This window comes from Seriola lalandi, unplaced genomic scaffold (assembly GCF_002814215.2).
Source record: "Seriola lalandi dorsalis isolate HSWRI2012SDOR001 ecotype SW California unplaced genomic scaffold, Sedor1 jcf7180002054581, whole genome shotgun sequence".
Taxonomy (NCBI): domain Eukaryota; kingdom Metazoa; phylum Chordata; class Actinopteri; order Carangiformes; family Carangidae; genus Seriola; species Seriola lalandi.
This window is the reverse complement of record NW_019525134.1, coordinates 1,607,339-1,618,723: the sequence shown is the minus strand read 5'-3', so window position 1 is coordinate 1,618,723 and position 11,385 is coordinate 1,607,339. Positions and strand designations below refer to the sequence as shown.

General features: G+C 40.8%; 1 protein-coding gene across 1 annotated transcript in view; it reads right to left on the bottom strand.

Moving 5' to 3' along the window:
- gabra3 (gamma-aminobutyric acid type A receptor subunit alpha3) overlaps window positions 1-11,385 on the bottom strand; it is an 83,891-nt gene that overhangs the window by 23,439 nt on the left and 49,067 nt on the right. The window contains exon 4 of the mRNA XM_023418240.2: window positions 9,725-9,792. Within this exon, the coding sequence (XP_023274008.1) occupies window positions 9,725-9,792 (68 nt within the window). The remainder of the gene's footprint in view (window positions 1-9,724; window positions 9,793-11,385) is intronic.

The following is an 11,385-nucleotide window of genomic DNA, read 5'->3' as shown; positions in this document are numbered from 1 at the left end:
CCAGAGGAAACAGTCCGACAGTAAAAATCTAATCAGTGACATAAATCTGAGTAAAACAGCAAATACTCACATTTTGCTTGATAAACGACTTTCAATCTGCTAAAATCAATATTTTTAGATTAACAGCTGATCAAAAGACATGTATTTGGCACTTTGTGTCGGACCCACTGAGAATTATCACCTGACTGATGTTTCCTGCAGCTACAAAGCTCTGATAAACCTGCATTAAAGTCCATTAACGCAGGATTAAGAGATGTTTTGTAGTCATATTTTCACCTGTAAATATTCTGTCGATGGCCTAATCACCACGTGTGGACACTTTATCATTTACTCTCAGATTTGGTTTATCTTGAACTGACCCTCTTTTTGGCATTTTTTGCATTTTTTGCCTTCGAACGATTATGTTTTTGATGGTTTCAGTCTCTGTTTCTCTTTCATGAACCTGGTCGTCCTCGCAGTCAAAACTATTTCTGTCTTTATTTGAATCTGTTTCATAATGATGTAGAAATCACACTCACTGTCCTGTATGTCATAACTAAATTCGCCTCTAATGTTTTGAAGTCGAGGTTAATTACTGAACACTTTGAGTAAATACTGTCACAGCAGTGCCTCACAAGGAGAGAACACACGAACAGATAAAAACAGGGATTAGAAAACAAGCGAAAGAACAAGCATGTCAGGCGCACAAAGAAATGTCTCCTTCGCTCACATGTGAGTGTACGTCTCGGCGGTGGAGAGAAGCAGCCAATAGCAGGGCTGCAGGAGCGAGAGAATGATGAGACCAAAGGAAATGAGGGAAATGATAGGACGGGCTGATAAGGTGGCAGTTAAGGTAGGATGTACAGTAGACTGGGCTAAATGAGTCTAGACGTTAAAAAATGACACAGTGTCTGGTTCTCTGATAATGGCAGGAAGGTTGTGTCTAATATCTGATAGAATATTAATACAGCCTTTTATCATGAATTAATGAGTTCATTAAATTCTAAACATTTGGTTATTTCATCACATTTTAGTTTTAATTTGGTTTTACCTAACAGATCTGGACACCTGATCTCTTCCAGTCGATGTGCAGGTTTTTCTCTGTTTCATTGAATTTGCTTGATAATCCAGCTACAAATTTATCTCAAATATATTTAAAAAACAAAAACAAACAACAATTAAGATGAGTCATCTCTGAAGGCGGAGTGACCCAAACAAGTTGCTCATTACAGGAAATTGAAATTTTTCCGCACAACAACTTATTGTCCGATGTTCTTACTCAGCTTCAACGTGACACACACATTTTATCTACATTAACTGACGGATGTGACGGGTTTGATTTAGTGCTCCTGACAAGAGCTTATATTGTTTGTAAGAGCTGTTTCCCAAATTTATTGTGCAGTAATGTGTGATGTATGTTATGAAGTCTAGTTTTTGACAGTCCACAGCAGACCCAGTGATGACATTTGGATTAGCCGGTGTGGTAATGATACAAACTACTTCCTGGAGGCAACATATCAATTTGGCCTGGCCTTTGTCAACTTCACACTCTGGACATTGTAATGATTAGTCAAAGATCTGATTAATGTCTTAATTACTAGTCCATCTTGCTCTCCCATTGTCAATTATTCTCTCTCACTTCGCTTCTTGTGCTGTTCACCTTTCCCTGCCGGGATTGTAACCTGTGTGAGACTTGCAATGAGCTGTGAATCCCATACCAGCTCCAATTATCTTCAGTGTTCTGCGGCTTCTGCAGCTCTGAGGCGTAAACATGTTTCAGCACTTCATTGTGCCACACTTCAGACGCCAACATTTTGTTCCACAAATGCAATCAGCCCTAGAATCAGATGGCAGTAAACAAATGAAGGATATGTCGCAGTAAACATGTTTATGCAATCATTTAAGCCACTAAAAACATAATACATTTTTAAAGTCTAAGACACATTATGAAATGATGGTTGTTTTGAACTGCTCTCAGGGAAATTAACATAAGTGGCTCGTGCTCAAGAGGGAAATGAGAGAAAAAAGACATTTTGGTCCAACTAGAGCAGTTTCCATCAAGTGCAACCCTCTCCTCTAAGAATTGTGTTTACTGGTATACACTATATATTTTGGAGGAAACGTAATTGCAGTCCACAAATCCACTAAATGCTGTGTTCTTGTACTGCAGTGAGACTGTAGGGATGTGATCGGGGTGCACAGTGGACTTGATATGTTGTGGTTAGGCTTGGATTACATGTGTCAGTGAGTGTAGTCCCAGCATGCTCTCACACGCACCCCGAGTGACAGGCACATGGAGAGGCTCGGTAAAAATGTAATGAATTATTTGATGGTCCATTTCTTGGATTCAGAACCTTCCAATCATATTTATTTACTCATTAATCAAAGGATCGTTTCAGACCCTTTAATCCCTGATAATAACTGTTTCAAGCTTTGAATTGATTAAAAATCAGCATTAAAAGCAGAATTCAGGCTTTAGCTGCCATGAATGCAGGGAAAACAAATTAAATATGTTGTCAGTAAACATTTCACTGGTATGTTTTTTTTAGATGAAGACATTTTCATTCTAATCAACAAATCAATTAAAAAATATTTTGAGTTGCAGGTTTAGTATGTAAATGTATTTTTTTCAAGACAGCGTTGTCATGATAGTGATCATAATAAAATGACAGATGAGCGGTGAAAATGTGGAAAAATTAAGATCCATATATACTGCAACAGAAATACTATGAATAGTACATTATTTATGTATCAAAACATATTGCAGTTTTAAAAAATGTAAATTTCTATGAAGAATTTATATGATACACAAGTGTTCAACCTCTGTGTGCTGTAATACATTTGTTGTTTGCTTGTAGTTGGGTCAATTACTGGAAAATGAACATGTTGGAAGAAGGGTTGTTACAACAGGTTGCTGTCCTGTAACCTGTGGCTGCCATGTTCGGAAAACTTATAGGGTGTTAGAATGCAAAAAGGCTGTGCCTGCTCTGCTTTCAAGCGGTTCCCGCCCTGCACATGAATCATATTGTGACACTGGGGAACATGATGACCTGTATGGTGAGTGGAATAAAAAAAAAATGGCACCCTATTTTAAAAGGAGTTTTTTATTAGAAAGGTGCTGGGAGTCTAAGACAAATTTAAAATTCTGTGTGTCCTCATAAAAAGAGGTTTAATTGGGTTTGCACGCCTTTGAACAAGGACAATGTGATTGATGCAGAATCCAGGAGTTCACCTTGAAATTTTAGCAACACAAACCTCCATCTGTTCTGTTCAGAGGACCTTGAAACTGCTCAGGCATTTTGGAGTTTGAGTTCCCTGAATTTTATATAGTGAATACAGTGTGCTGAAGACCTCAGATATTCCAGAAATGTTTACCCCCAGAGATTGTGCAACCTCTACTGAGATCAGGCCATCACTGACATGTTTGTGAGAGCAAGCTTCAGCACAGTACCTGTGACAGCGTAAATCGCTTCCCATTTCATCAGAACAGACCTGTCAAACCACGAGACAGGTAAATGTGCCGTGACACTGCATACATGTGGATGAGATGCCACTCCACAGACCTTCTGAGAGAGGGGGAGGAAGACGTAAACAAAAGACAGAGGAAAAATCAGCAAAAGGATGTTAGAAGGGGGGGGAGGCTCGAGGTAGAGAAACACCCCCACCTCCTTACCAGAGATCAGCATCAAGATAGCAACCCACATTCTGGGTCTTGGTGTGACACGCTGCAGAAATCTGCCGTGGTCAGACACGACGGAACAACGTTAGACTTGTTATTGGCCTAAGATTTGAGTTTCACTCCGATTATGCAGTTAGCTTCCCTCCTGTTGTGATAGTGGAACACTAAAGGCAGATGTGGCGTATTGGGGTCTAAGTGAAGGCTGAACAACCGGCCCTCGGGGTGAGTGAGAAGCAGACATTTCTGGGACACTTGATGTTGCAGAGATGGGTAATTGGACCACTGGATGTACGCAACATAAACTATAAGATGCCTTGGGTATAGAGTGTGCTCTGTCTAGGAAGGTTTCAGTTTTAATAGTTGCTCCACATTTTTAGCCACGCTAGCAGAGCGACTTTAGGGATGGCAATGCCAGTCAGTCAGCACTTTGGTCTCCACTATTGGTTTGATTGCTATGCTGTTAGGTACAGACACTTATTGTTCCCAAAGGATGAATCCTAATAACTTTGGAGATTTCTCATCTAGTGCCACCAGCAGGTCAAAAATAGTTTATCCTGTGAAACATCTGTGAATCTACAGGAGGATTCAACACAACAGACAATGTTTATCCTACTGACTGTATATGTCCCCCTGCCTTTAACTCTACCCCGCCCTCATGGTGGGACTTTGTTGTTCCCCTCAGAATAGACTGTAATAAACTAAAAGTGTTCGACAAATTAAAATGTAGACCTGGTAATGGTGCTACTCATCAAACCCCCATTAGCAGAACTAATGACAATGCCATCAGCCTCAGCTGTACTTTTGTTTAGTGCTAACTGGCAAATATTAGCATGCTAACATGCTAAACCAAGATGGTGAACATGTGGTAAACATTGCACCTGCTAAACATCAGTATGCTAGCATCGCCTTAACCATGTTAGCATGTTGACTATAGCCTTTACACAAAACCTGTGTGTGTGTGTGTGTGTGGGTGTGTGTGTGTATTCAACCAGCAGGGGGGATCTTGGGCTCAGCGCCCTCCATTGGATCCAAAGAAAACATATTTATAGGGCGGTATGTTAGACATGGAGTACTATCAATTTAAAGCTTAATAAAGAGTTAACGAGGTTCATAAAATAACTAATAAAAAAATCAATGAATATAAAATAAATAATATATAATAATATATATAATAAAGGAATCTAGGGGGAATCAACTAGCTTTGACAAAATTATGATGCTGTTACAACATGAAAACAAGAAAAAGTTAAAACATTTTTTATGTCCTTAGCAGCTTCCAGCTGATTTCTCTCTTTATTTTAATGACTAGCTGCCCCAAACTAATCTGCTAAACTCTGGTGAATTGTCTCCAGAGCAGAACTTTCCTTTGGTGAGCACATCAAGGAACTATCTAAAAAAGCTTCTTTCCACCTCTGAAATACCTCCAGGATTAGTCATTTCCTCTCCTTTAACTGACCTAGAAAACTGCTCCGTGCTTTTGTTTCCCAGAACTGTTTACTGCAATGCTCCATACTCCGAGGCTGTCCCGCTCCACACTCACACAACACATCCGACTCATTCTGAACTCAGTAGCCTGGAAACTCATGAACCAGAAAACACGATCGCACGACCCTGACCTACTGTAGATTTGCCTTCATTGGCTCTGAGTACCAGAACTCAAGAGTGCCTTCAAAGCCCAAATATACTTAAATATCATGAAAAGAACTCGCCTTTCAGCACATCACACAATTACCCGATGTGGGCTCCAGACCTGGTCCGGCTCTCCGCTCGCTGGATCTAACAGCCCTTGTTATTCTCTGTTCTCAAGAAAAACTGAGCCTCCCAAACACTCGCCCTCAGAAGCCCTTTTGGAAATGTGCACCAATTTCAGCAATTCAGACCGTTCATTATGAAAGTCCAGAGTCAAGACCTACTTATTTAGTGCAGCCTACTGTTCACATTTGCTCATTATACTATATAATCATTGGTCTTGTCCTCTCATTCCCTCCTCTGCTTAAATGGCCCCAGAGTCCTAGGGCTGATCTGTAATCCCATACAATAGCTGTGCAGCAAATTCTACAGTAGCTTTTGTGAAGGTAGAATTTAGTGTGTGAGAGAACAGAGGAGTGAATCTCTTATTGTTCTTATTGTATCTGAATCACACAAAAAAAACCTCAAACTAAAATAAAATTTAAGATTTCTGACCAGATCTCTGCTCTGAGTCCACAACGATGTAAACACAGGAATAGACGAATTCAGATCTCAAGATAACATTTTTTTTTTTAAGTTTTAAAAAGAAATTAAAATTATTAAATTAAAAATGTTGAAAAACTCCTTTCATAGTTTTTTTTTCTTGTAGGGGGTTTTCAAATTGGGGCAAAGTGAGCCTCTCCTCAGAGAATGTAAAAACAGATCAGCTCACTCTGCTTGTGTGTAACAGGTTGTGTGTGCGTGTTGTGTGCATATTATTCTCTTGACAATGCGCCTTAAACTAACAGTGAAATACTGCAGCACTGACTTAAGACCAGCGGTCAATCACTTTCCGCTGCCTCATGAAATCAAAGCACCAACAATGCTCCTGCCTTCACCTCGTTGTAAGACCAATACACCCATGGGTGCTCAGATGAGCGCAGGTATATTTGGTATTTAAACAACGTGGACTCTGATTGGATAAATGACAACTGCGTCACTTGAGCCGGGTGTAAGACAGGCAAAATCTGGAGCATCAAAGCTGGTGGGCAACAGGAAGGAAAGAGTCAGACAGGCGGTGAACTGACAGGTGATCTCTTCCCTGTGAAATAAGGAAAACTGAGCTTCCTCTGCTTTCAGTTCAGTCCTGAATATTCGGTCGTTAACATTAAAATAAAAACTCTGTTGCAGTATTTGGTCTCCATATTGTTACAGGTCAGATGTGGGCCGCCAACATTTTTGAGATGTTGAAATGCACCATGAGTTTGAAATGGTTGGGAACCGTTGCACTACACGATACTTACATCTGTTCATAGTTTGATGCCTCCTGCTAAAACATGATCATCTTTTGAGGCTAGACCGTGAAAAGTCTTGAAAGGCCTTTAACTAATATTTATGTGCATATAGAGCAAGAATATTCGGTGTAACCTGAGGCCACAATCAGCCTTTCCTTCATGGGTAACCATCAGTGTAATCCAGACATCAAATCTAAACCAGTGCAGAAATTTAACAAAAATCAATGTTTCCACATCTGGGAACAGTCGAAACATTGGCACCCACAGTAAATACATTGATTACCAGATGAATATGTGAGTGTGTGTAGATAAAACACACAGAAAACACCTTCTCTGCCGCCGAAAAACATTACCACAAGTGTCTTTCTGTGGCCTGTGCAGCCGTAACATGTGCCACTGACTGAGCTCAGTGCCGTTTGCCACTGATTCATGATGTTGCCAAGTGGAGCATGTGAAGAGAATAAAAGATTGGGGCTAGAATTGAGCCCTGAGAGACCCCAAAGGTGATATCTGCTGAAAAAGATAAAGCACTGTCCGTTGTGATAAAGTGAGAGAGCAAACACTGTCTCACCAAAGCAAGTTCAACACACTGTGGTCAGTGCACTCTGCCTTTACAGTGGCAGGAAGGTGGAAGCGAAACCTAAACCCAGGAGTTTTGTTTTTGCATTGAATTCACAGACATCTCTCATGCAATGCCAACAACCTACATTACCACTACAAAAATCTATTTTACAAGGAGGTCAGAACATGGTTACAAGACGTGTAAAGACAAGTGTAGTTAATAAGGAAAGGTGAATTTAATAAATTCTGTTATAATAAAATAAAAGGGGTTCTTTCCAAAGATAAGTCCATGAGATCCTCACCTACTTATGGAAAGTTTGAGACAGTCTGAGTGTAACTTGCTCCATAGAAGATGATGCTTGAAATGTGGAGAGCCTCCCCAGTGAGACAAAAACAAAAAAAGCCAACTCCAAAAAGTGCTACGTCACCCAGGCTGTCGAGCCCGCTCAGAGCGGAGGCAGGGAAACCACCCAGCGCTCAAGGCGGTCAATTAAAGCTGCATGATCAAATATGTCAAATGCTGTATAAGGTCCCAAGACAAAGCGCGAACCATCTCGAGCATCTGCTGTTTGAAGGAGGTCATCCAGGGCTGGAGATGGAGTTTCTCCAGAATTGGGCTGTTTAAAAACACTGCACCTTCACTGGGAGCAGTGAAGGTGCAGTGTTGTTGTAACAATGATGATTTAAATGCTGACTTTTCTTCTTCTAAAGCTCTTACTAAAGTTGTTTTTCTTAACTTATTTGACTGTTCTAGCTGAGGAGTGAATTACAATTTAAAAAAACTAATGGCTAAAGCCTGTAGTCATCAGCTGCATACCTCATTAGTAATGATTTTTAGATTGGATTATCATCCACCTCTTGTAAGAAGTCCTTATTTGTCCAACCAGAATATTGCAAAATAAGTAAAACAGTGTCATATTAGATTTTTTTTAAAATACTGTCCAGCTCAGTGGAGAATAGAAACAGCTGGAGAGTCAGTAGTTGTAGGTTTTACCGGCTGAAGTCAAAGTGCTGCATGAAGGTGGAGGTGAATGTGCCAGTCGCCAGATAACTATGTATAAAAAATGAATTACTGGGACCAACAATGCCAGAAAATTGTCTGTAAGGAAGTGTGCAGGAGCAACATCAAGTGGACAGGTAGAACACCTCATGCAGAAAGTGGAGTACAGCAGGAATATTCTTTTAAAAGAGCTGTAATCTGTCAGAGTGAAAACAAGAGGAGAGAAGCAAGGAGGTTTGCTTTAGTGGGTTGATGCTTGGTTACCACAATGTTCAGTCATTTCCTGCCTGAATTCAAGTGCTTTGCTTCTGTTGCTGCACTTGAGATAACGGTAGTAAGGACATTTTTTTTCTTAATTATGTATCCATGGTAATGTACTGCAAACTGTAGACTCTCATTGCTGGGCAGCTTTGGTTTCAGGACTCCCAACTATTTGACTCTGAAGAGGTTTTTCAGTACGTCTTTATGTATCACATGACCAGATTCATGCTCTGAGGCCTTGGCAGTGTTGTTTACCTTGACATGCTCTCAGCAGGTCCTCACTATAATCACAGCTGTTGATCAGATATTAACATGGAGCTGCTTTCTGCTGGCTGGTCTGTTCTTTAACATCCAGGTAGAACACAGGTGGGAACCTTCCTTTACCTGGTGAACTGCTCACCCATTCTTTGTCCCACTGTTCACATCTCTGTGATTCTCCCTCCATCACCTTCATGTTTCTTCTTCTCGTTTTTACAACCAACAATGAGTTACTATAAGGCTCCTGTTACCAGTTATAAATGGTGGTAACTCAGGCAGATTGATGAGTAGTAAACATTAACTTGATGTTGCCAAATAGTGAGCCTGCATCAATGTATGAAAACTGAGTTATAACTTGTTTATAATTGTTTATTATTTATAAAGTGTTCAAAACTGAATTAATAACCTGATTATAAACCCTTTATAATGGTGCTCTGGTTGTGAAGTGGCACTGTTTTTTCAACCTCAATTCAGGGGCAGAAATGTTGCTGTGAGCAACTTCACAGATGGTTTTTGAAAATCTTTCGTTCAGTAAAATCACCATTTGTTTGGCTAAAGCTGCTTTTGTCCACTACAGCAAAAAATCAGCTTTGGTGTTTTGGTTGGTTACCACACTGTTCAGTCATTTCCTGCCTGGATTCAAGAGCTATCTTTCTGTTGCACCTGAGATGATGATTCCTATTTTTTTGTTTTTCTTAATCATCTACACATAATTAACCTCTCTGAAACATCTGATATTGGAGGCTATTTTTATGAAGCTGTAATATCTAAATAAACCCTCCGAATGAAGAGGTGGAGAACACTGCAACGATTGTTAACTCATAAAATGTGTTCGGTCCTAGCTGAAATTAATTATCTTATTCTGCAAAGAAATTTCACAAAGTTACAGAATCAAAAATGACAAATGTTCCTCAAGTACTTGTGTCAAACTTGAACAATAATAAGAGCAGCAGAGCGGAGACTAATAACCTGCTGAGATCTGATGAGTCACAGCGAGGAGGAGAGAGAAGAGAATAATACTCACCATGTCTGTATCTGACACCGGCCCAAAGCTCGTCACGTAGATGTTTGTCCTCACTTCTGTCACACTCTCTGAGGAAAGAGACACACCACAGTGAGGCCTGTGTACCAGCAGCCTTGTCTTCGTTAAGCTGATTGTTTGTGTACATGACGCTGAAGTTTGCCTGTTGGCATTTAACTAAGCGGCTTCACACAGAAATGCAGCCGTGATCGAGGGCTAGAGGATCGATTCAAAGGGTTTTGCACACACTCTTGGACAGATTCGTTCCTCTGTGGACGGATGAATACCTGGATTCTTACCGTCTTTCTGCATTATTTTGTCCGAACTAAGTGCAATTGCTGTTCTGCCACAGATTGCAGGTTTAAGAATGTAACACCGACAGCATCAGACGTTTCCTGAAATGTAGACTGGAGCGTTGCTGGGCAGCTTCGGTTGTAGCACTGCCAACTATTTGGCCCAGGAGAGTTTTTTTTCAACCTCAATTCAGGGGCAGAAATGTTGCTGTGAGCAACTTCACAGATGCTTTTGAAAATCTTTCGTTCAGTAAAATTACCATTTGTTTGGCTAAAGCTAGTTTTGTCCACTACAGCATAAAATCAGCTTTGGGCCTGGCCTCAGTCTGTATCAGTGGAGAGGAGACATCCCTTTTGACCCAAAATAATTTAGGTTAGCCTGCCCCCAAAAACATTTAACTGTCCCTGAGGGACTACTGGCTCTGGAATAAAATGCAGCAGCTCAGCATTAAGGCAGAGAGTCTGTGTGTATTTTTTATTCAAATAATGGGCACACACTGTTGCTGTTACACAACTCGACACACACATTATAATCACATAAGACATGATGTCGCCTGTTGTAGTATGAGTCTGGCATGACTGTGAGGAGGCTTCTCTGCTCTGTATATTCCTCTTAATTATAATTGCATGTATCATTGCACTTTACGTTACATTTCGAGCTCCTTAATTGCTTTTGTTCCAACATAATGGTTCATAGATGATTCTTGATACCATGACAACGATCAAATTGGTCATTATACAGAACGTTAGTCAAGACTTTTAAATGCGATATGTTTAAAGAGATGTGGAGTGACTGTTTCCAAACACTTAGAGGATTTTAATGCAGCGTTAAGGAGGGCATGGTATGAAAGTCGTGGCAGATCAAAATGTGCCCTCTTCAATGTGGGCTGATTCAGCTCCTCTGGCACAAATGTTTAAAGTAGGCTTCTGGGCCATTGGCGAGACAAATAGCTGCTCCCACGGGTGCAACAACTAGAGAGTGATGAGGCTTTTCTCCAAAAGTGAATAGATCCTCGGCTCTAACTGTGTCCCAGATCTAAGCGACCACCCACAGGTGAAGTCTCCGGTCCTCTAGCTAAACGGCCCCCCCAGAGAGAGGAGATCCACTTCCACATTAATCATTTCAGCGACACAAATAGCACTCACAAATATGTGATTATCACAACACGGAGTCAGCAGTTTGCATAGGAAGGGGAACAGAATGAGTCGCCCCCTTTCTGTTTACAACAACGCACCAGAGCATAGGGCAGAGCTAATAGATGCTGCTGAAAATGAAATGAAATGGTGTTCTCCAGTTTGTGTGCAGCCTGTTTGTCTGAGACGCTCTCACGTGGCTGTTTCTCTGTCGCACTGTGGGTGGTGGGGGCGGGG